At 51.8% G+C, this 25,560-nt stretch overlaps 1 protein-coding gene across 4 annotated transcripts in view; it reads left to right on the plus strand.

Moving 5' to 3' along the window:
- The window catches only part of URB1 (URB1 ribosome biogenesis homolog), a 68,412-nt gene that overhangs the window by 22,617 nt on the left and 20,235 nt on the right, over positions 1 to 25,560 (plus strand). For all 4 annotated transcript variants that reach the window (XM_034656294.1, XM_002929345.4, XM_034656300.1 and 1 more), the window contains 18 exons: positions 2,180 to 2,353; positions 3,025 to 3,154; positions 3,772 to 3,888; positions 5,345 to 5,457; positions 7,235 to 7,354; positions 8,768 to 8,884; positions 9,558 to 9,696; positions 10,469 to 10,639; positions 11,646 to 11,839; positions 14,026 to 14,244; positions 14,740 to 14,919; positions 16,355 to 17,210; positions 18,371 to 18,572; positions 19,234 to 19,420; positions 21,542 to 21,600; positions 23,559 to 23,752; positions 24,786 to 24,896; positions 25,080 to 25,143. In XM_034656294.1, the coding sequence (XP_034512185.1) occupies positions 2,180 to 2,353; positions 3,025 to 3,154; positions 3,772 to 3,888; positions 5,345 to 5,457; positions 7,235 to 7,354; positions 8,768 to 8,884; positions 9,558 to 9,696; positions 10,469 to 10,639; positions 11,646 to 11,839; positions 14,026 to 14,244; positions 14,740 to 14,919; positions 16,355 to 17,210; positions 18,371 to 18,572; positions 19,234 to 19,420; positions 21,542 to 21,600; positions 23,559 to 23,752; positions 24,786 to 24,896; positions 25,080 to 25,143 (3,347 nt within the window). The remainder of the gene's footprint in view (positions 1 to 2,179; positions 2,354 to 3,024; positions 3,155 to 3,771; positions 3,889 to 5,344; positions 5,458 to 7,234; positions 7,355 to 8,767; positions 8,885 to 9,557; positions 9,697 to 10,468; positions 10,640 to 11,645; positions 11,840 to 14,025; positions 14,245 to 14,739; positions 14,920 to 16,354; positions 17,211 to 18,370; positions 18,573 to 19,233; positions 19,421 to 21,541; positions 21,601 to 23,558; positions 23,753 to 24,785; positions 24,897 to 25,079; positions 25,144 to 25,560) is intronic.

Consider the following 25,560-nt stretch of genomic DNA (forward strand, 5'->3'; position numbering starts at 1 on the left):
TCCAGCACAGAGCCAGGACCACAGCCCCCCATGTGGCTCTCTGCACCTGCCTGAGGGTGCAAGCCTGTTGGACTCAGACGCAGGGCAGTGTGTTCAGCTGCAGCCCAATGTCATGTATAAAAGTATCAGTTGAGGATTTGCAGATGGGGTGGGACTGAAATTTGCCCGGCAGATCCTATCTTTTGTGGTGTAAGTGAATAGTGTTAAAATTTCTGGGGAATGTTTATTTTGAGGATCAGCTATTTCAGGCCTTTTGAGAGAGGACCTGTTCATGGAAGAAATTGGCATGTTCGCAGAAAAATTAAATTTCATATCATTATATGTTGTAAAGGTCCCCAAGTCCCTGCAGAAGCCACGTTCTGAGGGATGAGTGCATCAGCACAGCTCCGGGGCCTTAAGTGAATGGCTGTGAGCTGTTAGCACGCATGGATCTTTGGGTCTGCTAGTCCCTCCTGTTCCCGGGTTGCCTCAAGACTTAGCTGGGGGAGGCCGAGTGTCTGTGGGGCAGGAGGGATGTCTACCCTTCAGGCAGGCTGGGTTGTCGTGTGGACGCAGCAGGACCGGGGTCTGCTGTGGCAGGTTGCATGGGTCGCACCGGTGCGAGGTGGCCCCAGCGGTGATGGGCAGTTGGTGCAGTGTGGCAAGGACTCCCTAGGTCGTGCAGTGGGGTTCAGCATTTCTGATGCCTGTCTAGGGTTTGTGCTAAGAGTGGACAGTGGGCGAGGAACAGAGAGGAGGCCAATGTGGGACCTGGCAGAAAGGCCTTTGGTTCTGGTTGCCGAATCATAATAACCAAAATTAGGACCCAGCTCACTTGCCCATCAGTCTGGTGGGAAACACAAACTGTTTAATCTCGAGGGGCTGTTAAGGAAATAGAACTGAAAGGCAGGTGTCGGACGAGGCCCCTTTCTGGGTGGGAGACCTCGTTGCCGGTGGCTGTGTTCCTGCCCCCTGGGAGTGGCTCCGGCAGGCCATCTGAGATGGAAGGCCAGCTACCCCCTCTCACACTGTCGTTTCAGGACCACGGTCGGTGCCCCCTAGATGGGGTGGCTGCTGGGTGAGGAGGGGATGTCCTTTCTGTCCTGTACTGCCATCGTGTGCAGGTGCAGGGCTTTGCCTTGGCCCTTCCTGACTGGGACAGTGAGGCAGCGACTTGGGCGTGATGACTGTGGACTCTGTGTTTTATGTTTTTCTTGTCTTTACAGTTATTATTGGAAAGTTTTTAATAGCCTAATTTCCGATTTCAGAATCACAAAGAAAAGAGCTTATTTTAGAAACTGGAAGTAAAGTGTTGGGAGGCAGCGTGTGCCCACGAACCCTTGTTTGGGCCCTGCCTTTGATGCGGTTATGGGAGGGAGTTGTTGCTGGCCTGGGGCATTTCATGTCATGCTACTTTTGCGGGCAGCGTACATGTGCGATGAACCCCCGAGCTGATTAGAATGTGGGTGGAATGGGGTGTCGCACTTGTGTCTGCCTGCCTGTCGGTCCTCTGTGGCCCAGCCGGTGCGTCCCAGCTGGGGCTGCACCTGGGGTGTGCCTGGGCCTGCCAGACTTGGTCAGGGCCAGCCGGACACCGGGTCTTGCAAGAGGTACCCGGGTTTTGGTAATGGCTCGGGTTCTTGAATTTCATTTCATCTCTATAGCGAGTGAGGATTTGGAACAGTCTCCTGGCTGTCGTTCTGGTCCAAGTGAAAAGGCTGGTTGTTGGAGGCCTGTGTTGGGGGCTGCACGCTTCCCAAGCCTGGAGGTGGTTTTTCATACTCAGGACATGGTGCCTTTCTTGTCACCGGGGCACCCAGCATTCAGCGCTTTTCCAGGGGCTGGTGGTGTTGTGGTGAGATCGTACCTGTTCCTGTTGCAGGTAGTCCACGTGAGCTCAGTGGCTGTCAGAAAAGACTTACCAAACACAGACAGTGAAACAGAATTAAACATAACTATCAGATTTTTCTTTCTGAGGAGCTGCCGTCTCCTCAGTCACTGCTGAGGTTAGATCCGCAGGCAGTCAACAGGGCGGGTCCCCAGGCTGCTGCTTCTCGCAGTGTTGAGGCTGCCCAGCTTGTGCGGCCCTCCCTGCCAGCAACCTCAGGTGGAGCAAGAGCCAGCCAGACGCAGGGTTTGGGAGGTCTGTGTCCACCAGTGCAGCCTCCAGATGTGTGGATTTACCTCTTTTTCTTCCCAGTTGGACAGCAAGTCAGTGAAACACACAGCTTTTTCCCTTATTTCCGTCATTTTGAAAAGAGCATTGAAAACTGTTGACCACTGCCTAAATAAAGAGATGTGGCAGGGATCAGGCGTGTACTCGGCCGCAGTGATGGAAGACTTCGTGCGGCTCTTCAGAGAAGCTCTGAGCAAGGTAGGTACGGCAGCAGCTGTGGCCATTCCGAATGAGGTTCCGGAGCCTTCTTTATAGCTGTCAAAGGCGAGCACAGCAGGGGACGAGGCCGTCCCAGGAGCACAGAGGCCAGGTGTGAAACGAAGTGCAGTGGAGGGGTTCGGGTGCTCCTGGGACCTCCAGCCTCCCCGGGAGCTGCTGGTGGTTCCCTCCCCAGCCATTGCACATACTGGATTATGGCCAGTGTGAGGGGGTGGCTGGGGAGGCCCCTCCCGCGCCCTCCTCTCCCGGGGCCTGTTCTGGTAAGTAAGGAAGGGCAGTTGTCATCTGCAGATGGGACGCCTGCCCCAAAGGAGCCAAGGTCATGCTGGTGAGGCCCCCGGCCTGTCAGAGGACAGGTTTCTTTTTTCCCAGTGTCTTGCTCAGGCGAATGAGCCTTCGGGGGTTTTGTTGTAATGATGGGTGCTTGTGTTTTCACCACGTCCTTGCTGTACGTCGTGGGAATCAGCACAGAGAGAACTCATGGAGCGTGTGGGCCTGTGTTCCTCCCCCCATCCCGTCTTTTACACACACACACATACCCCCACTCGAATCCTCCCTTTGGTTTTGCTTCTCTGTAGTAGGTTCATTTCATTTGTTTCCCTCCCTTGTTTAATGTGAGTGGTTTTGTGTTTCTTTATTTTCCCTTTTAGATTTTACCAGACCTCAACACCATCGTGTGGGTCTGGCAGTCCCTAAGAAAGCAGGACACGAAACAGGATGACGAGAAAGGGAAGAAGAGGGACAACCAGACTCCGGCCGCCTGCGGGGCTCCTGAGTGTGGTGAGTGTTGTGCGGGGCTCTGCTGTGTGCAGACAGAGGTGGTGCGGGCAGCTGGGGACACCTCCTGCCTACAGGGGCTTTCAGGGGATCTATTGGAAATGCGCCCAAGCTTTATGCAAGCACCAGGTCTCTCTAAAGACTTGAACGACGGGTGTTGTGCTCTGGCCTTTCCATGTTGGGGGGCTGGGGGCTCTCATTTGCTATGCAGATAGAGGTGGGCTACACAGTGCCCCCAGTGATGAGACACATTGACTCAGACCTTGTTATTGGCCTGCCAGGCAGTGGGCCTTGCATCTTCTGTCTCTGTGCTATTTAATCCTTGCGGTGGTCCTGTGGTGGCCCTGCGAGGGTAGGCATTGTTCAGATGAGGGCACTCAAGCACAGAGAGACAGAGCAGCTGTAGCCTGTCCCAGGTCACGGCACCGAAATGGGGATTTACACATAGTCTGTTTGGACGGTCTCGACCACATTTACTTTGTAGGGATCCGTCTGCAGCCTCTGCGTTCAGCGTGGAGTTCACTGCAATGGGTCACGGGTGGCTCGACTGCTTACTGACTGCTGATGAAGGACAAAGAATAAGCATGTTTCCTAATTTAAGGTGTTTGATCTTGGTTCAGATGATGCAGAAACCATTCTTCTGAAAGCTGTTCTGCTGCAGGTCATATGCCTGTACCAGAAGGTCGTCCCACACATGGTCATGCAGTACAACTTTGACTTCAGCAAGCTCCTGAAAGGTGCGTCCCCAGAGCCTGCAGGTGCCCCTCTGCCAGCAGGGATGAAGGAGGCGTGGCTGGGCCGGAGCAGAGCCCCTGGAGCTGAGGGCTGGGAGGGCTGGTGGGCGGTTTCACCGGCATGCATGATCCCCCAGCCTGGTTATTTGTATTTGGACTAATACATTTCACATAGCCAGTCTTCCTTAAGTAAATATCAGATGACCACTTAGCAGCAGACAGAGAAGGGAGAAGCCAGGCAGCCCGAGTTGTCTGCAGGGGATGAGTGACAAATCCGATAGTGTGACATTGACTCTAAAGCCTCTTTTCCGAGGAGCAGGGGTGCAGAAATTAGAGGGCATGTGATGTAATGAGCACTGGGTATTATATAAGAGTGATGAGTCACTGACCTCTACCTCTGAAACCAATAATACATTATATGTTAATTGAATTTAAATAAAAACACATTAATTTAAAGAAAAAAGAAATGAGAGCCGCAGAGAAGAGATGTCCCATTCGCGCAGAGGCACTTCTGACATCATTGACTCATATTTTCCTCAGTGAGGCAGGTTCAAACCACATCTTGTAAAAGTTAATGTTACACTTGTCTGGTCACGTTTCCTTGATGGAAAAGTTTGTCTAATAAAATCGACTTTATAATTGGGCCTACAGAAGAAAACTTGCAGAGATATCATTCCTGGGATTTATATAAGCTATTGGAATAATCCTAATGAAAAGCTATAATTTTTTTTTTTTAAAGATTTTATTTATTTATTCGACAGAGATAGAGACAGCCAGCGAGAAAGGGAACACAAGCAGGGGGAGTGGGAGAGGAAGAAGCAGGCTCATAGCAGAGGAGCCTGATATGGGGCTCGATCCCATAACGCCGGGATCACGCCCTGAGCTGAAGGCAGACGCTTAACCGCTGTGCCACCCAGGCGCCCCTGAAAAGCTATAATTAACTTTTTTAATTGTTTGAAGGCAAAAGGTTCTCTTTTGCTGTGAGAATATGAAATTTATCATTTACTATTTAGTACTGTGTCATTCCCAAGCAAAGAGAAACCCAGAATTCAGGGCAGAGGATAAGGACCCAGTCTGGGGCTCTGGTGGCCACAGTGCGCTCATGACATCTCTGCAGTCTGGGGAGTGAGGCCAGTGCCTCCTGCCGGACTGCCCCCAAGGGGCAGTATGAGGCTCAGGCTGTAGGGAGATGTCGGTGGGGGCCAGTGGGCTGCTTTGGGCCAGTGGAGTTAGGGCTCTTTGCTGAAGATTTGGAGAGACCACAGGAGGGGGAGGACACGGCAGGTGAGGTGCGTCTGGGCGGAAGAGTGGGCCCAGGACAAGGGAGGATGGAGCCCCAGATCCCCCTTCTTATTTTTGCGAATGGAGTTCCTTCTCTGGTCCCCTTGGCTGGGGCAACAGTGGCTGGGCGCCTTCCTCCACGTGACTTGCTGTCTGTGTTCCTCTTTCCTGCCCACAGGTGTCATCTCTGAGCAGGGCCTCCGAGAGGAGGTGCCTCCCATTCTGCAGCACCACATTCTCCAGGTGGCCCTGGAGCTGCCCGCCAGCAAGTTTTCGTGGTTGAAGGCACAGGTAGGAATCGGAGAGCTCCCACCTTCTGTTAACTAACTCACGGGCATGTTGGTTTTTTTGGCCTGGAAATTTCTGACTGGATCAGAACTTGACGGTTGGTTACAAAGAAGACATTCACGGTTCGCCTCTCAGACGCACCTAGAGCAGAGACCGGGGCCTGAGAATCTCTTTGCTTTTGCAAAATAAGTGTTTCGGTGGGTCCTGACTGAAGCGATATCATTGCTGGGCATTGGGAGTTTGGGTTGGGTTTTTTTTGTTTTTGTTTTTTATCTTGACGACTTTACATTTTGCTTGTCATTTTTTTTTTTTAAAGATTTTATGTATTTATTCGACAGAGATAGAGACAGCCAGCGAGAGAGGGAACACAAGCAAGGGGAGTGGGAGAGGAAAAAGCAGGCTCATAGTGGAGGAGCCTGATGTGGGGCTCGATCCCATAACGCTGGGATCACGCCCTGAGCCGAAGGCAGATGCTTAACTGCTGTGCCACCCAGGTGCCCCTTGCTTGTCATTTTAAAACCTTTTTGGAAATAAAATACATTCCTTTTCCTTTGTTCTCATCCTGGAAGAGCATAAGACAGAGATGGGAATAGATACCAAGCCAGGAGAGAATTGAGGCTGGTGGAAAAATCTGTAAAAATTGTTGGCATTTTTTCTGCCTTTAATAATGTCTTCTAGGACTTTCTGGAGAATATAACATTGAATCAAAGGGAACTCAGGACGGAGCAGATACTTACCTGTGTATTTAAGCACGGGATGCCAGTCACTTCTATCCAAAGGAAAAATGAGCAGGCAAAATTAAGCCTTGTCAAAGTGTGTTTCTCAGTAACTCAGATGACTGTTTTTTTAGTGACTTAGATCTTATTTAAAATCTTACGGAACTAGTAGTGTGGAAATGTATGTGGGCATTTTTACATGTTGTATTTCCAGAAAGGTGTGAGAATGCGGGGGGCACTGGGGTGCATTTTTCCCCATGTCCTCTCCTGAGGTTCACCTGTGTCATACTTGAGGATTGACACGTGTGCTTCATGCATCCGGAGCCACTTAAAGACCAGACAACTGGGGCACAGAGGGGCTAGGAACCTGTTCAGGGTGCCAGCCGTAGCTGGAGGATCCAGGATTGGCCCCAGGCAGTGTTGGCCACGGCCCTGCTCTCAGCCTCTGCACCCCACTGTGAGGTCACTGCCACGGACCCCAGAGAGATGAGCAGCCGGGGAAGTTGAGTTTTTCACCAGAGCGGAACAGGGCCAACGGGATCCTGATGATTTATTTGGAAAGTGGACAGAGGAGGCCTCTTAACTTTGCAAGAACTGGTATTAAAATATTAATTTATATTCAGTGCACCCCCTTCTGCTGACAAGGTAAAGTCAGCCGGGCTTTGTGAGCACCAGCACTTCACATGTTCAGGGTCATCGTCATTGCCAGGGGCCGCGGGAAAACTCCGGCCAAACACAGCCTTGGTGGCATTGGGACCAGGGAACCCGAGCTCCACGTGCTTTGCTGAGATTGTACATTCGAAGCTCAAAACTTTTGTGAGAGGCTAAATTATGCATAAGGGATCAATTCTGTCCACACCGGCATCTTGCTGGAATGCAGCCAGCCCACTTCTAGCTGCTCTTTGGGGGTTTCGTTGAGCTTCTGAGGCTCCTCATGTCTAAAATCCCAGCAGTCTTACCGGGTTGCAGTTACAATGAGAGGAGATGAGAGGCCTGGGAGCACGCTGGGCCTGCAGTACTGTGGCCTCAGCAATGTTGGTAACGAGCTGCTCTTCACACCCCAGGAAGGCCCCGATGCAGAAATTATCGGAGGAGAACGATCTGTATTTTATTTACTGATGAAAATGTTTGTGACCAGTAGCCACCTGCAGCTCAAGTCATCAACCAAACTCCTGATCATAAAGGTGAGCGTTCTCTGCCGGTTCCTAATGCTGAGAGGCATTTTCACTCTTTGTTATAGTAGTAACGGTTGTTGAGTTAAGGGTGTATCAGGACTACTCTAAACCTAAAAATGGGAGGTTTTATGGCAGCTTTAATGTATGACATCTAAACTCAGCCGCGTTTCTGAGAGGCAGCACGGTAAAGTGGAAAACATGGGCTTTGAGGTCCTGTTCCTAGATCTGAGCCCTGGTTCTACTCCTTCCTGGGTGGCATTGGGCAAATCACTCAACCTCTCTGACCTTCGTTTTCCCATGATGAATGGGACAGATGAAATGGTAGGATTGCAGAGGGGAGTACTTGTGATCACATAGTAGGTCACTCCTAGTACATTGTAGGCTCAATAAATGGATTTCTGGCCCTTCTGGGAACTGTTTACATAGACCATCCCTCTTACCTTCTTCCAGCCTTCTCCGCAAGGGTGTCAAAGTCAGTGGAAGGGAACAGGGATTTGGACTGTTAGCTTCTCTTTCTTCCACTTGGTACTCGATGTAGCCGTAGGAAATCGAATTCCTTGTTCCTGCTGAGCAGCAAATGTCTCAGGGGTGCTGCAGAATTCACGTCTGCTGTTTTTGGGGTGCGGAGATTTTACCTTTATTTGAAGTGCTGATAATCTTGCCGCCCTATAACCTTCTTACCTGAGCTGCTTGAAGAACGTGAACGTCTGGGTGTTGACCTCTACAAGGTGCCATTTCTCCGTAGGCCTGCACCTGACCCCGGCCCAATTTCGTGATCGCTGACTGCACATAGGTGGGATTGGCACCATCAGGTCTCCCTTCGGTGCGCTCTGCTGCAGGGCTCGTGCAGTGGGGCTGCTCAGACTCTCAGTCTGTGGCATCGGGCCATTGGGGGACGTCATTTCATCCCTCTGGTTCAAGGTCCTGCCCCTTGACATATTCTGTTCTCTTAGCAATGCTGATGCTCCTTGCCCCAGGCGTGAGGCTGGAGGGGCCTCACTGTAGTGGGCGTGCGTGGTGTGTTATCTTGGAGAATTTCATCCAGGCTGCTGGTTGCTTGCTGTGAGGGCTGAGTCATGAAAGTCTACATGGGGTCTTTGTGGAAATCCAGGTAAAAAGTCAGACTCCTAAGTAGCAGCTGGGTGGGTTTTTTTTGTTTGTTTGTTTTTTCTTTTTATTATTTAGGAGTTGAAGGAAAGGTATAGGAAGCAGCAAGACCAGGGATCATGTGAGCTTTGATAGAGTGCAGAATGATCTCTTTTCCTTGTTTCCCTCAACCACGGGAGTGTTGTTTTGAAAGAGTGGCCTTTGGAGCAGAGCTGCTGAGGAGACCTCGACCCCCTCTGTGCTCTTGGGTCTCCGTGTTGTGCTGCTTCGGCTCCCACAGAGCACAGGCTCCATGCTGACCCTCCACCCCGACAGATTCTGCGGGACACGGGGGTGTTCGAGCACACCTGGAAGGAGCTGGAGCTGTGGCTGGAGCATTTGGATGACATCGCGGAAGAGCAACGAGAGACTGTGATTCAGTTTTTGGAACGTGTAAGCACTTATTTCCAGTGTTAAAGGACCATGGTAGTGAATATGCTGCGTGGCCTTTAGCTTAATTAAGGCATTTTTGATGCACTGGTGCTAAATGCCCCGATTCTGGCTTACTTCCTAATTCCTGCCAAGATGTCAGAATTTGCTTAATTTTCGAATCTGTAAAATGAGAATATATTAGCATGTGCTATTTAATTTCCTTTCGGAGACTTGTTTTTGCACAAAGAGAACAGTAGTATGCTTAGAGTGATATTAAAAGTTTATTTTAAAGGAATTTTTTTTAATTCTATAACAGGGGCGCGTGGGTGGTGCAGTTGATTAAGCATCTGCCTTTGGCTCGAGCCATTATCCCAGCGTCCTGAGATCGAGCCCCACATCGGGCTCCTTGCTCTGCAGGGAGTCTGCTTTTCCCTCTTCTCCCTGCCGCTTCCCCTGCTTGTGCGCACATGCACATGTGTGTGCACACTCACTCACTCTCTGTCAGATAAAATCTTTAAAAAAAAAAAAATTCTATAACAAAAAGTGAAAAAAAATTTTGCAGAAAAATTCTTGTTCTTATTGAGGACTGCTAACATTTTAGGTCTTCCCTTATTTTACCAGTTACACTTTTTGGCATATTTGCATTTCATTTGTGACCATCTAAATGTTTTGTGCTTGACTCTTCAATGCCCAGGTTTTGCTGACATTGGTGGCGAATCCCTATTCATACACAGACAAAGCCTCTGACTTTGTCCAGGAAGCCAGCACACTGCAGGCCACGGGCACGAAGCAGGACGCCGATGATGTCAGCATTCCCGTCTCTCACATCGACGGTAGGCGCCACTGCCTCTGTGCTCCTCAGCCTTCTGGAGATTGAGCCACCATGGCAAATCAGTGATGAAAATGAGACTTGCGTTCATGTCTTATGCAGAGTGCAGACATCTGTTTCTTTGAGTCAAAGCTCAGTGTGCTCTGGAAATGAAAATTGCCTATTTGCTCATAGAATGGGGATTATGTACAGAGTCTGTTTGCTGGGTTATTTTTTCTTGTGCAGCGTTTCCTCTGTGCCAGATGCTGATCTCAGCTCTTCATGAATCTGTCTCCTGCAACTTCATGAACCACTCTATGTGTCAGGTGGCCTTATCGTCATTTTATACAGTGATAAGACAGCTGAGGCACAGAAGGGTTAGGTAATTAGCTTTAAGCTCACACAGCTGGTACCTAGGAAAGTCAAGATTTGAATCCAGACACTGGCTCTGGTCTGTGCTTCAACCCTTACACTTTCTTGCGTCTCAGATTTTGACTTGTTTGCCTCAATATCCAGGGTAAGGTTTTGGGGCTTCTCCAGGTCACTTGAGGAAACGTCAGTCTCTTATCACCTGAGCTGGATATCCTGCATTTGTCTGACAAAGATTTCAAGATTTTATAGGTGATGTCCTCATCTGTTTAAAATCAGACTTCATATTAAGCCTTTTCCCCCGAAGACATTTAGCTGTTATGTTTTCTCTTTTATCAAACATTCTCTTATCCCTTCCTGTGGAGCTGTTCGCAGTGGGTTCCCTCAGCGGCTCTTGCCTTGGTTTGACTGTCCCCTTTCTGACTCAGATGTTCTCGACATGGTGGATGTCCTGGTGGAGGGCAGTGAAGGCTTGGATGAGGAAATTGGATTCTTACTGAATGAAGACATGATCCTGCTCACGTTCCCATTCAGTGCGGTGGTCCCTGCAGCCCTGGAGGCCAGGAATAAGTTGCTCCGTGGGACAGAAAGTGAAACAGGTACCGTGTGTCGTCAGGATATTCTGGGGACATCATCCAGCTGGGCCTCTGTGGGGCAGAACATGTGATTCCAGGGGCTCTGGAAATAATCGCCGAACATCCAAGGAAACAAGGTTCAGACCCACCATCATGTTGGCTACCTGGTCTTTAGAGCTAAGCATGTAGGGATAAGAATCTGGAGGCTAGCCGGACTTCTGTGAGTTTGGTCATTTGAGGATAAGTCCATAATAGCGCATTTGCGTGGCTGCACAGACCCCTGCTGAAACACTGATGTTCTCCTCTCCAACGTTTGTTCTTATTATCACGATGCTAGGCTATGGGTCCTTCGTACTCGCTGGAAGTTGCTGGAAGTTAGAACCAAGGAAGTACTCCTAGATCACAATGGTGTCATTAGTCAGGGTTGCTCGGGCTTTGCTGCAGTAACAGATAAGCCCCAACATGTAGTGGTTTAACGAGGAAAGGTGTTTTTCTAGACCTTGTCACAGTCCAGCACAGGTCGTGTTACTCTCTGGGGTGACTGTCCTTTAGGAGGCAGCTCAGGGATCCAGGCCACTCCTATCCTGTAGCTGTGCCATTCACGTATGGCTTCTGAGGTCACTGTGGAAGAGGAAGAGAGAGTGGACAGTCAAGCAGAGGCTGTTCTGGCCCAGCCTGGGAGTGGCTAAATCAGTCACGTGCTCCCAGTCTAACCACAGGGGAGGCCTGTGCGCCGAGGAACGAGAAATGGGTTGGTGAGCACCAAGCAAGTCCTGACCCCGGCTGGCTTTTGCATCACCTCTTCCACACATTGGTGTCCACTTCCAGGCCTTGGGACTGGAAGCCTGAGTGTGTGTGTCACACATTTGAGGAAACGGAGCCTGGGTGTGCTCTGCAGTGACAGCATCTGCCTTCCAGTGTGTTGGCCTGCATTTTGCTGGGTCTCGAATACGTGTGGGAGTTGGCATTATTGCTGGTCACAGAAGGGTGGTCCCAGCAGGCCGCCTTCACACATCTCATTCCCTTGCAGGGGAGAGTGTCGTGTCGTACCTGACGGCAGTGCTGACAGATCTCCTCCACACCCAGAGAGACCCTCTGGCTCTGTGCCTGCTTCTGCAGGCTTACGACAAGTGGGAGCCTCCGGTCCCGCCTTGCTGCCATCAGCTGGCCCGGTTCCACAGATACTACAGCCGCTGGATCCCAGAGCCAGCCCGAGAGGCCTCGGTAAGCTGCGGCATCACTGCTCCCACGGAAGCCAGGCCTCAGCCTAGAAAACCCCGAGGTGTCTTCCGTGGGCCATGCTGGCTGTGCCCCAGCTGTGTGGCTTTATGGCTGCTTGGTTTCCAGGGAGAGACTTGTTACCTGCTGCTTTCCCTGAACCAGAGAAGGAGCTCAGTGGCGTCACTGCTGCTCACCTGCTGGGTTGGAGGACGGATGGCTCGGTGCTGCAGGGAGTGGAATTTGCTGCTAGCTGCATGGCTGCCTCGTCACCGAGCTGGCTTCGGGGCGGGAGGGAGGTTGCCTTTTCTTTTCTCCTTACCAAGTGATCTGGCACGCCAGGGTCCTAGCTTTCATCAGCGGGCCTTAGCACGCCCCTCAGCCATGCAGGCTCAGCTGTCAGCCCTGGTGGCCCCCAGCAGTCTCCATTCTGTGGAGACTGGGAAGGTGGAAACAAGAAATATTCTTTACGTGGGTACTACATTCTTGTGTAGGTCTGGCCCCGCTGCAGATTATTTACGAATGTTGGAGGACAGGGGGACAATTAACGGTGGTGTGCATTTTACATTCAATTTTTAGCTGTTTTTGGAAAAGCAGGCAGCTCACGACCTCTTTGTCTTGTGATATTTGTAGCCGTCACTTACGGTGGCTGCACACTTCCATTTGTCAGGGCCTGCTGCTAACGTGTGTTTTAAAGTCATTTAATCCTCACAGCAACTCCAAGAAGAAGGTCAGGACTTACTGGGCTCGTTACACACGTGGGGAAACTGAGGCACAGAGTAGTTCCACCACTAGGCAGCAGTGAGCGGCAAGGTCAGGATTCCGCCCAGGCAGTGGGCTCCAACGTCCACACCCTTCCCGGCCACTGCCACCTCCCCCTCCCTTCCCTCCCCAGGCTAGGCTGTGGTTCAGACTTGGTGGTGGCCGTTCAGAGCTCAGGGGAAGTCTCGCAGCTCAGAGCTGCACCTCATGGGTGCTTGAAGGAAGGCGTCCACTCTGAATACTCCCCAGCAGCGCTTCTCCCCTCCGGGGGGGCATCACACATGGTCTCCGGGCCCCACCTGGAGTGTGTTCAGCTTACTACGTCTGCAGCGGGCCCCGGGGCTTGGCCTGCCTTGGCGGTTTGAGCCGCGCTGCTGCTGGTCTGGGGACCCCGCCCAGAGACCTGCTGCATTTCCGGACACATGCAGCCTCATTTCATTGGCCTTAGGAAGTGGAGTGCGTGGAGTCACCGTAATAAAAGGCACATGGTGGGGGTCACTAGAAAAGGCAGCGTGGCTGTTGTAGAAGAAATCAGCAACTTCAGTTTGAGGTAGAACTCCGGAAGTTTGTCTTCATTCTGTCCGCTGTCTTGTTAATCTCCCAACAAGATGCTCTGACCAAGGCTCCTGCGGGAGGGCCTTCGGCAGCCATGGCGCTTACCGAGCTGGCTCCTTCACGGCTGTGATCTCCCAGTTCCCAGTGATTAATCACAGTGACTCTTCTTTTTCTTCTTTTTTTTTTTTTTTTTAAAGATTTTATTTATTCATTTGAGAGCAAGAGAGAGTGAGCAGGAGTGAGGGGAGAGGCAGAGGGAGAAGCCGACTCCCTGCCGAGCACAGAGCCTGTCGCAGGGCTTGAGATCATGAATCAAGAATCAGATGCTTGGGGCGCCTGGGTGGCTCAGTTGTTAAGCGACTGCCTTCGGCTCAGGGCGTGATCCCGGCGTTGTGGGATCGAGCCCCACATCAGGCTCCTCCGCTATGAGCCTGCTTCTTCCCTCCCACTCCCCATGCTTGTGTTCCCTCTCTCTCTGGCTGTCTCTCTGTGTCAAATAAATAAATAAAATCTTTAAAAAAAAAAAAAAAAAAAAAGAATCAGATGCTTGACCGCACAGTGACTGTTCTGAGTGAAATGTGCATCGCCCACGGCCCCAAACTGCAGCGTCCGTTCCCCAGGGTGTGCGAACACCTTCCCGATCCAGGGCCTCCGTGTTAATGCTCTCTAGGAATGTATGTGTGACTGAGAACATTGGGGCTTAATTAACTTAAATAAAATGCCACGCAGTCACATATTTTTTAGTATCGAGATGTGATTATGAAGTGTCCCCTTGTCATGAATGTCACCCTGTACCTATCTTAGCGGACTGTGCACCTTTTTCATCTGTGGTTGTTTGTCTTTCCTCCTCTCCGGGCTTTTGCTGCCTCCCCAAGTCCCTTCAGACACCAGGCAGCCTTTCCCCCCCGGGTCCACCGGCCTCGTCCTTCGCCGCCCTGCTGCAGATGGCCTACGAGAGCGACGGTGGGCTCCTGGACGAGCGGGTTCAGGCGCAGCTGCGGGCGGCCCTCCCGCACGTCCCGATGCACCGGGTCCTGGGCTCGGCCAGACACCTGCTGCTCTACCTCAGGAGCACCGTGGAGAGCTTCGGCCAGGTCAGTGCCGCTGCGGCCTCTCCCCGCAGGCATGCAGAGGTGGTTGGCACCCAGCTTCTGCAGGCCTCAGTACCCCTTCCAGAATCTGTACCCCTCAGCAGCCGCAGATGGCTGCAGACCGGGAGCTGACATGGTCAATCAGGCCAGGGCCCTTCCCACAGCACGCTGGGTCAGTGCACTGCCAGACCTACCGTCTTTCACAAGCTTTAATTGAGTCGCTCATTGGTGAGCTTTCTGTTCCCGGTGTGGTTTCCCTCACCTTGGTCAAGATAAACCTGCATACTTCATCGAGATTTAGGGGCACATCTTACTGAGAAAGGACTTTGAGGTTCTTGGTGTTTTACAGGGCATTGCCACTCCAGCCTGTTTCCCCCCTCAGTCCTTGTTTCTGGTAACAGGCCCCTTCTGGTCTCGGAGGGACACGGTAGTCACGGTCGTGGTGACTGTGAGCCCTTCCCTGGCCTCTGAGTAGTCGTGTGGCTCTTGTCCTCACAGCTGGGCCGAAGTGCCGGGCCTGCCCTCCTGCAGCTCCTCCTGGACCTCCTTAGGCGCCTGGTCGTCCACTGCGTACAGCTGGATGCGCAGAACCAGCAGAAATGCGAGGCCGCCCGGGCCGAATCCGACCTCTTTTTGGACATGGAGGCCATGGCCTCGCTGGAGCTGGCCGATGACAAGGTAGCACTGCCCTTCTTCCGTGGGTCTCCTTCCTGTCAGCCTTCTCCTGTCGAGTCTCGGACCCTGGCTTTCCCTCTCTTTCTGATCCCACATGGGGACGTTTGTTGCAGGTGAATAAGGACACGCAGAACACTGCGGAGGAGACACTGAAACACACCCCTGACCCTGACCCCTGACCTTGCACCCACAGATAAGCATGGTGTAATTCGGACATAGCTTTCCAGTCGTTTCTCTGCTCCCCCTTGCCTTCCCTGCGAGCAGTTTCCTTACACCGGGCAACGTGAACATCTTGAGAAACTGGGAGCGTTTTCCTTTTGAGCAGTTGCAGCCTGTGTTGAACAAAGGCTGGGCTGCAGGTGCAGCTGGCCCACAGTGCCACAGCGTGAGCTTCCAGCGCCGGGAAGCAGCCTCTCCCCTGCTGGGAGCCTCGAAGCCACTGTTGACGGGGGGCCAGGGTGTGTCTTTCCCTCGCCGACTGCCATCTTAACTGTTTTCCGGGACTCGGGAAGCAGCCACGTTCCTCATGTCCTGTTCCTCACAGACGGCCTCCTTCTTTTGATGTCCAGGTTGACTTTCTGGGTGGTGTTGGTGGGTACGGGATCCCCTAGTAGCCGTTGGACAGGGGGCGAGGCAGTGCTAACACGAAGTCGTGTTTCTCTGATTTTAATGGGCAGAGGTCCGTTGGAAGGTGTGACGGACTCCTCTTTCCTTCCCTGCTGAGTGAATGAGGAAGAGAATGTATTCCTGGCCCCGGGAACCGGGGTCACTTTGTTGGCTCGGAATCGTGTTCCGCACAGCTGCTTTGAACGACTGGATCAGACAGTTCTCTAATCCAGCAGGGGGCTCAGCCGCCGTCTCCTCGGTGGTTTGAACACAGTGGTGGGTCACTTAGGCTCAGCCTCTGCCCGCATGTTACCTTCGGTTGCAGCTCGCGGGCTCTCACAGCAGCTTGATCCCCGTCCACCATTCCCAGGCTCGGGTTCTCTCCCGCTGTGGTCCCGCTGCTCCCGTTGTCAAGATACCTGCCTCCCTCAGTTGGACAGGAGTCGGAGGGCAGGGCTGTACAGCAGAAACCAGATGATTGGTCTTCCCCACATTTGGGCATTTGTGCATAGCCCATCCTGTGGTGGAGAGCAGTTCAGTTGTACGGTTAATTCATTCAGGCTGAATTCATCAGACACCTGCCGGTCGGCGGGGGTGGGCACCAGCCCAGTCACGGTCCAGCTGTCAACAGTCACCAGGGAGAACGTGCAGTGCAGTCGGGTTATAACTTTGACCAGGCTTGGGTTAGGGTGCTGTGGGGCGCCCCTGAGAGAGGCATGAGAACTCGGGCTTGAGGATGGAATGACTTAGGAATGCTGTTCTCTGCGCTCCCTCCTCCTCCCTGCTGGCGCTGGGCCGTGTGTGAGGTCTGTACCTTGTCACTGTATTTCAGACGCTGGAGGAGGTGCTCGTGGCCATCCTCAGACACCCCACGCTGGAGGGCTGGTACCTGGCCCTGGAGCAACAGGCCCTCCCTCCGCACACGCTCAGCCCCGTCCTTGTGAAACTCCTGGCAGCCCACCTCAGCGCGGGGGTCCTGCCGCTGCTGATGGCTAGCGCCCCGGTCCTCCAGAGCATTGGTCAGCAGGGCCTCCTGGCCAGGTACTCGGAGGCCATCACGCAGAGCATGTTGAAAGAGTTGCGAAACAGGAAGACGGGTACGGCTATGTCGCCACCAAAGACCCTCCCACAGCTGGAGGCCCTGCAGGCCCTGCATCCCTACATGGAGGGCGCCCAGCTCCGCGAGGTCATCCTGGCCCTGCTGAGCCTGCCTGAGGCCCAGCTGGTGGCCCAGCGGCCCGCCAAGTCTCCCAGGGAGAAGAGGCACCTGAACGCTCTCGGCAAGACCCTGGTTCAGCTGTTGACCAGCAGCCCCCAGGACCAGCTGCAGAGCAGCGAGCTGCTCTGGGCCTCTGAGTTTTTGAAAGGCCTGGGGGCTCTGCTCCCCTCATTGGCTGTGGACGAGCTGGACGCCGTATTCCTCCACGCCCTACAGAGAGAGCCTGCGCTGGCCCCCGTGGTCAGGGTCGACGTGCTCGACTACTGCCTGGCCCGGCGGACGCAAGAGGCCCTCAGCATCGCCACCCTGCTCCTGCAGCTGAGCTGCACCCACCTCGTGCGGTTCGAGCTGTGGTGCGGGCGGCCCGGCACGGGGCCCTGCCTCCAGGAGTGCCTCGACGACTTCCTGCCCCTCCTCCACGCCTACCTCCAGGGCAGGACGGAGGGACACTTCGCACGCCCAACGGGAGGTACAGGCACTGGTGGCTTCGGGTGGCTGGAGAGGTTAAGGAGATATTAAGGAGACGGACGTGCAGGTCCGTTTCTAACCTGGAACGTCCATGTTTGGTATGTGGACTCAGTTCTCATTCTCCTCCAGCCGCTGGCCCAACTCTGGAGATGGAGAAAGAGGAGAAATTCCCACCCACCGCCCCTCCCCTATCTCGGCCTGTGGTTTGAGGTGCTACCCCCACACTCCCATCCATCCAGGCTTCCCCACAGGAAGCTGGGGAGGGCTGGGTAGAGGAGGGGTCAGCCCCAGGGCAAGGGGTGACCGCTCTTTGTCCCGTCCCATTGTCCCCACCAGAAGAGGTGTCAGGAGTGACACTGAGTCAAGGCAGCTTGGGCCCAGCCCTCTTCCTCTACCTGTAGCGTTTCAGGTCTGGGGCACTTTTTGTTCACCTGAAATTTAATTTCTTTTTAAGTGTGTATGAATGATCGTTCATTCACTGCTTTTCCTCTGTGTGTCATGACTTCATACCAGTGATGATGGAGGTTTTAAAAAGTAAGAGAGGCCTCTTCTAGTCAGTGATCCTTTTTTTTTTTTTTTTGTAAGATTTATTTATTTGAGAAGCGAAGTGGGGGGAATGAGTGGGAGGGGCAGAGAGAACGGAAGAGAAAGAATCTCAAGCAGACTCCGCACTGAGCAGGCAGCCCGATGTAGGGCTCGATCTCATAACCCATGAGACCATGACCTGAGCTGAAATCAACAGTTGGATGCTTAACGGCCTGAACCACCCAGGCGCCCCTCTAGTCAGTGCTTCTTGGTGTACTTCTGACGGGTCTCTCCAGTTCCCATGCCTTTGAGGCATGAATCCCGAGTGAGTCCAGAGCTTTGGTCCTCACAATCCCATTACCAGCTTCAAGCTAGGCTTACGCTCAGGGCCCAGTGTCAGAGGGTTGACTGACGAGGGGTGACCAGTAGCATACTGATCAGCATTTAACAGACTGGCCCTTGCATTTGCCAGTCTCCATGGCATCTGTGCTCCCGCGCTGGCCAACCTCAAGCTGTGAGTGTGACCTCACCCAGTCACAGGATTCCTAAAAGTTAGCCACAGACTCTGTGAGTGGGTACATGCTGGCCCCAGCACACCACAGTGTGTGACTGTTTCTCCTTTTTGTCTCTGCCTAGTGTCCTCTGCTGTCATTCCTGTCTTGAGGAAGGCCCTGTGGAGACAGCTACAGACCAGGCTTCTCAGCACGGATGGGCCCCTAGCATCCGGGCTACATCAGGAGGTCCTGGCCCAGCTGGTCCCATTTGCAAGAGCCAAGGACCTTGCTGTCCTCATGGACCATTTGCCCGTCTTGCTTCGGACTCCGGGCAGGCACAAGAGGTACGAAGGCTTACGTTCCCTTCTCCACTTCACTTTTCCCTGTAGTTTCTATAAACTAGTGGAGAGTTGCCGCACTGTTGCTGTGCCAGTCAGTGAGAAGGCACCTCCTTCTTCCAGCCATCCTGCCTGGAGTGAGCACGTCTCCGTGAGTGGATGGCTGGGTCTGGTGCCCTGAGAGCAGTGGTTCTCAGCTGGGGCTGATTTTACGCCCTCCAGGGGACAGTTGGCCATGTCTGACATTTTTTATTGTCACGGCACAGTGGAGGGGGGCTGTTGCTTCTGGCATCCAGCAGGTCTAGGCCAGGGGTGCTGCTAAATATCTTGTCATGTGTAGCACTGCCCCTCCCCCAAGAAAGAATAATCTGGTCCGACATGTCAGTCGTGCTGACACTGAAATAGCCTAATTTAGGTAGAGTCTGGACAGTGTATCTTTTTTTTTTCTGGTACGATAGTATTGGTTCCCGTAATTGTGAAAGTGTTGGTGTATCTATGATGCCGGAGCAAGGAGGCCAGGGCAGCCCGGGACTCCGGTGCTTAGGTGCTGTGGGGTAGTGGGACTCAGGGCGTGTGTCCCAGGTGGCCCATTGTAATGTGAGTTACACTTAAGCCGGAGGGATTTAGGCCATGCCCCTGACTCTGTGCCTTTTTTCTCCTGCTGCAGTTGGATCGTGGCCGACTCTGTGTCTGCAGTGCTGGAAGGGTCAGCCGGAGAGCTGTGCGCCTGGAGAAGGACTCTGTTGGAGTCCTGTGTGAAATGGCTGATCGTGTCTTTCAGTGGTGGCCAGCAAGACCACGACAGTACCCGGGATCAGGAGAGGCGGATGCTGCTGAGATTTAATGAGCTGCTGGTAGGTGTCTTTCCTTTCCTTAGAGAGCCTGATTACACTTTGAAGGGAAAGAGTGGAGTAGACAGACTGGAGTTCCCAGATGTGCTCCCAGAACTAGTGGGAGATGAGCAGGGCTGAGTCTGCAAGGCAAAGCGGCAGGCGGGGGGCAGGCCCTGAGACGATGCGCCGCCTTCTTCCAAGAACGGATGTGGAATTTTGTCAAGCGCATTTTCACTTCTACTGAGATGGTTTATGGTTTCGTTTTTCTTGTTTAGTCTGTTAATAAGATGACTTACATTAATTGATTTTTGATGGTTAAACTAACTTTACATTCCCAGGATACACCTGCTTGATGACGATGTATTAAAGTTTTTCCATATTGTTGGATTTTCTATGCTAGTACTTTATTATTTTTCCATCTGTGTGCACGTGGGATATCTGTTTATAATCTGATTTTTCTAGCAGTCGTTCTTCGTCAGGCTTTAGGATCAGGTAACACAGCCTCAGAATGAGTTGGGAAGAGTTGCATTCCAGGTTTCTCTTTCCTGTGAGCGTTCTGAAGCATTGCTTTGCTGTCTTCTGTCATACGTTGTGCTTGGTAAGAAGTCTGTCATTCTTAGCTTTGTTCCCCTCCCGTAGGATCTTTCTCCTTTACGTTCTCTAAAGCAGCGTGATCGTGCTGTGCCTTAGAGTAGTTCTAAAGATTCTTGTGCTCGGGGTTCATGGAGCTTCTTGCCGCTGTGAGCCTGGAGCTGCCATAGAATTTGGAAACAGTCAGCTCTTAATGTTCGGTCATTATTCCCTTCTATTGAAGTGTCTTTTTTTAAAAAAACTTTTTTTTTTTTTTTTTGGCACAGAAATAACATCCTGAAGCGCGTGAGTTAGTTCTCAGTGCATGATGTAAAATTGTATTACAACTCATCGAGTCTGTGGCTTGTGTTTAAACTCTGGACCCAGAATTGAAAAAGTCATCCTCAGGGAAATAACCCCAGGTGGCAGTTGTGGCAATAGATAGATTCGTAGGTTATAGATCAAGCAGCGTGCTTACGTCGTATTGAGAGACTTTACAACCTGTATCTCAGCCTTAATTCGTTGTGTCACAGGTTTGCGCATTGAAGGCTCCTAGGAGCCCAAACATGGCACAACTAGGGGGCATGAGGAACATCCCTGAGATCTAGAGAGAGCTGAGCGTAGGGGAGGGTGCTGGGCTCACCCACCACTGGTGACAGTGGCCCTTCCTGTGCGACCCTGTTGTCAGCTCCTCACCCAGCAAGCTGGCTTGATGACTGCTGGTGATGACTGCTGGTGATGACTGCTGGTGGGCTGTGCTCTTCTCAGGGATTTGCCTTCCCCCTCCCCCACCACCCGTTCTCTCTCTTCTTTTTCCCTCTTTCACAGATGCAATATTTGTAGAGTGGTTTTAGGTTCACAGCAGAGCTGAGCAGAAAGTACAGAGTTCCCCCGTGCCCCCTGCCCCCAGGCACATGCAGCCACTCCCCCCCACTCTCAGCCCACCTCACCAGCCCTTTTAACTGAGGAATAATTTTCATGTTGTGAGATATAGGCTCTTTGCGTGTGTGTGTGTGTGTGTAAATACAGGCTCTTAAGTGTAGAGTTTAGTGTTGACAAATGCACCCTTATGCCCGCACTCCCATCAGAGATTTTCATCATCCCAGAAAGTTCCCTTCCCTCCAGAGCACCCATCCCTCTGATTTAATTTAGCGCTGTATTTGGAGATTTTCTCTACATCAGTGACTCTGGACCAGCATTGGCCCTACTGATGGTACAAAGGTCTTCGCCCTGGGAGGGGTGCTGCCTGTGTTTAAGGCATGTGTGGCTGGCCCTGTGCATGACACAGGCCACGAGCACCTTCTGAAATGGTGGACAAGGGGAAGGGTAACAGGATGATTAGGGAGTTTTTTCGTACTCATTTGGTGATCATAGACATGCTAATAAAATGACAGAGCTACTAGCAGAAATAATAAAACAATTTTAAAAATCAAAGAAAGAAACAACTGCATGCTTCTGTGCGTTGCTTAGGTCACTATGTTCCGTGTTTACCGAAGGCTCTAATTTAAGTTCTCTCTTCTCTCTTTTAAATCAATTAAAGATGTCCTCTGAATATTTCTTCTTTTTTCACAGAATTCCCTTAATGAAGTTGATCCTGGTGATTGGCAGAAATTTGTGAAGACCGGACTCAAGTGAGTCAGTTCTGCTCTCTCAGGGTGATTCCGTAAGGGTGTGAGCGCACGACGCGGAGCCAGCGTCGTAGGTCGTGAGCACGGTGTCTAGTGGAACACGCGCCGCTCCCGGTTCACAGATGACAGACAGGGTGTAGGGTGCCGGAGGGCTGGACGATTTGCCCGCTGACAGGGAGTCTGCTTCTGGAGTTGGTGACAGAAGCGGCCTTTAAGAAATGAAATATTTTTTAGGGGCGCCTGGGTGGCACAGCGGTTAAGCGTCTGCCTTCGGCTCAGGGCGTGATCCCGGCGTTATGGGATCGAGCCCCACATCAGGCTCCTCCGCTATGAGCCTGCTTCTTCCTCTCCCACTCCCCCTGTTTGTGTTCCCTCTCTCGCTGGCTGTCTCTATCTCTGTCAAATAAATAAATAAAAAATCTTTAAAAAAAAAAAAAAAAAAAGAAATGAAATATTTTTTAGAAACCAGAAGCGTGCAGAGAATACTACGGCAGCGCCCAGATTGAATTAGTGCCGACAATTTCCTGTGTTTGTCCTGATCCCTTCTCCTTCCTCCCCTGAAAGCGTCACTCTCCTGAGGTCAGGCTTTGTCACAGCCGTGGGTGTTTTCCTACCTTGGTCGCACGCCAGCTTGTCTCTAAACAGTAATGACACTGTTTTAGTTGGCTTCACTTTCTGTACAAATGTATCCCCTTATGTCCTTTATTTTATTTTATTTTATTTTTGCACTCAAGTGCTTTAGTTACCCATGCTGATACATACAGATCTCGGCCCGTTTGTTTTTGCTGCAGGAGGCAGGTTGTAATTCTGTGTTCAGCCCCCCTGCTGGTGGACATCTCCCTCCCTCCCGTGCCTGCAGTGAAGGCTGAGTGCCCCTTCGTGCCTTGTGCCAGGTTTTCTCAGGGAGGGGCGCTCGCTGGCCGGGACTGTGGCCACAGCTTTAGTTTTACTAGATTTTTAACTTGCTCTCCAAAGTTTCCGAGCTTACCTCACATGTCTTTTCCTTGCATTCTCATTCATACTTAATAGGGTCAAACTCTTAGTTTTTAGCAGTCAAGTAGCCATGAAACTGTTTCTCGTTGTGCCTCTGATTTTCATTTCCCTGATTAATCAGTGACTTGAAACAGAGAAAAATACTTTACTTTGCCCAAGAGGAGAGAAAGACGTGAAGGTGGGTCACAGATCAATGACCACCATGACTTACCATCTTGAAATGGTGACATTTCTTTTAGGCTTTGGTTAATTTGTATTTCTAGAATGCCCACTGTATGCTACATGATTCTCAATGTTAGTCACATATGACTGAAAAGCTGCTTTGTTCCAGAGAGTGATGCTTTCATTCCTTCAGCGGTTTCTGAGGGATTTAAGTCCGAGAAGGCCTCTGAACCCCTGGTCGGGAGTTCTCAGTAGCTGGACGTAATGAAGGAGGGAGGCTGAGTGGCATCTTGATTCAGGCTCAGCTGTTCTACTGCCTCCTGGCACTTTAACTGAACGGGAAGTTCATTTGACATTCCCACTGCAGGAATATAAGTGCATCCCCTCCCTGTTTTCAGAACTGCCCCCTGCCATGGGTGGATGGCTAGGTGTGTGATAAAGTGTGTGTCCTGCGGTGACAGTAGTAGACTCAGCACAGGTAGACAGGTGTGCACTGTAAAGTTTTCATCTTTGTGGTGTGTTAGAAGTTTTTCTTAATAAGATGTCAAGAAAAAGACGGGGTGTCTGCATGGCTCAGTTGGTTAAGCAGCTGCCTTCGGCCAAGGTCATGCTCCCAGGGTCCTGGGATCGAGCCTGCATCGGGCTCCCTGCTCACTGGGGAGCCTGCTTCTGCCCCTCCCCCCGCCCATGCCCCCTTAAATAAATAAAATCTTCAAAAAATGCCAAGAAAAAGTTTTTTTATTGTCTCCTGCGAAATAAAACACCCCTTTATGAAGCTCTTTCCCCTTTGGATTCTTGCCTCCTAGATTTCGGTATCAGGACCACGTATTTTTAAAGGCCCTCTGTGCTTCCATAGAGCGCCTGTATCTTCCCGAAAACTCCGTGTGCGCGAAGCTTCTCCCGCTCCCGGTGGTGCACATGATGCTCTCGCAGCATTCTCTGTTTTTGCCAACTCTGCTGACGTCCGAAGAAGAGGAGAACCCAGACAATGAAGTGAAAGGTGACCCCCCGCCCCACCCTCCCGTTTCAGATAGAGATTTTATTTTCTGATTTTGTGGAGTTAGTTGTGCACTGAGGTTTAGCACCGATGCGTTTTCAGAGCTAGGGAAGCATTACCAAAATGGCATTAGGGTGTTTTGTTTCTATCAAACCCAAGCTCAAGAAGTGTTTCCTCTGACTTCGGGCCACGCAGCAAATACAGACCTCTCTGCCAAGTCTGTTCCGGCTTCCAGAAGTCGCGGTTCAGGTCTTAACTGCCATATCACAGGCAAGTGTTAAAGTCTAGGAATTAGGGGAAGTTCGGCAGGTGTGTGCCCTGCGAGAAGCTCTTTCGTTGTGTGAAATGCTTTAATGAGAAGATTGGAACTTTCCTCAAGGGTGAAGGGTTTGAACGTCCCTGTTAGTAGTGCCCTGCCAGGAAGCTCTCTGAAAGGCCAGGTTCAGAAAGCTCCACCCCTAGTTCAGTAGGGTTTATTTTAGCGTCCGTGACCCCGATTTCGGTGTAGGCTGCAGGAGAGGTCAGAGGAGGTGGTCTGAAGGGTCCTGTCCTGTTGAAGCCACTCTCTGTTTAGAGACAAAATGAACATGCTGAAGCCAGTAGAAATCCCCACGGGATCGGTCGGTAATCAGCTACTAAATTGAAGAGAGCCGTCCCCCAAGTTGCTGGTATGGGTGGTAGGAAATGCACAAAGGCCCACGCTTATTTAGCCAGGATTAGAGATTCAAAGACTTTGCTCGCATAATCACAGGGGAGAATCCTTAGGTTTTAAAATCTTTAGTGGCTTAACATGTGGGAGAGGGAGTGAAGAGAGTGATGACAGCCTTGCCAAAGACCTGGAGAGAGAGACGGTGGTGAAGATAGGGTTCTTGTAAAAAAGGAAAAAGAGGGACAAAGCACAGTCCAGAGAGCAAAATTGTTCAGAGAGGATATTTCAAGCATTTAAATGTTCCTTGAGATGCTTCCTCCTCTACTTTTGTTCTCATGTGCACGTCCCCCCTACACTGCTGTGCATTTTGGTCTTGTTTCCTTCCAGAAGCGCTGGTGGATCTGATGTCGGTGGTGGTAAAGATGTGTCCCTCTGTCTGTGAAAGCAGCCACTTTGCAGTGCTCCTTGGGGCCTATGGTGCCACTCTCAGTGTTCTGGGTAAGGGTGTGAGGATTGGGTGGTATGGCCAAGGGGTGTGAGGGGACCAGGGAAGTGGTGTGACCAGGGGGTGTGAGGGGACTGGGCAGTGTGACCAGGGAGTGTGAGAACAGGCGGTGTGACAGGGTGGAAGGAGCATGTGAGGGGTTCAGCTTACTAAATGGACCTTGATTTGACTTCTAGACCAGAAGATTTTACTTCTCCTCCGGGCGTATGAACAGAACGACCTCAGCCTCGTGAACTTCAGGTGAGGTCGGGCCTGGAGCCGTGAGCAGCAGGCTTTGCAGGCGCTGTCCAGAGACGGGGGAATTGTGTTCCACACAGCAGGCTCCCCACATTTGCTCTTATACCTTTTTGATTCTTGGGGGAGAGGGTAGGATGGATGGAGCTCCCCTGAGTCACACACTGGCTCCCATGGAAAGCTTGGCCTCACGCTCAAGGATGGTCTGTATCCATCCCTGCAGGAGCCAGCCTGGGTTAGGGGCCCACATGGGAACTCTGTGGACATTCAGCGGACAGATCTCACACCAGTAAACGGTGCCCACTCGACGGGTGTAGCCAGTGTGTCAGCTGCTTGCCTGTTCCCCCCCAGGGAGCAGCCTCCTAAGGAAGCTAGTTTATTTTGTCACTTGAACGACTCCTGTTGACCTGCTCAGAAATGAGT

Source organism: Ailuropoda melanoleuca, chromosome 1 (genome assembly GCF_002007445.2).
Source record: "Ailuropoda melanoleuca isolate Jingjing chromosome 1, ASM200744v2, whole genome shotgun sequence".
NCBI lineage: Eukaryota > Metazoa > Chordata > Mammalia > Carnivora > Ursidae > Ailuropoda > Ailuropoda melanoleuca.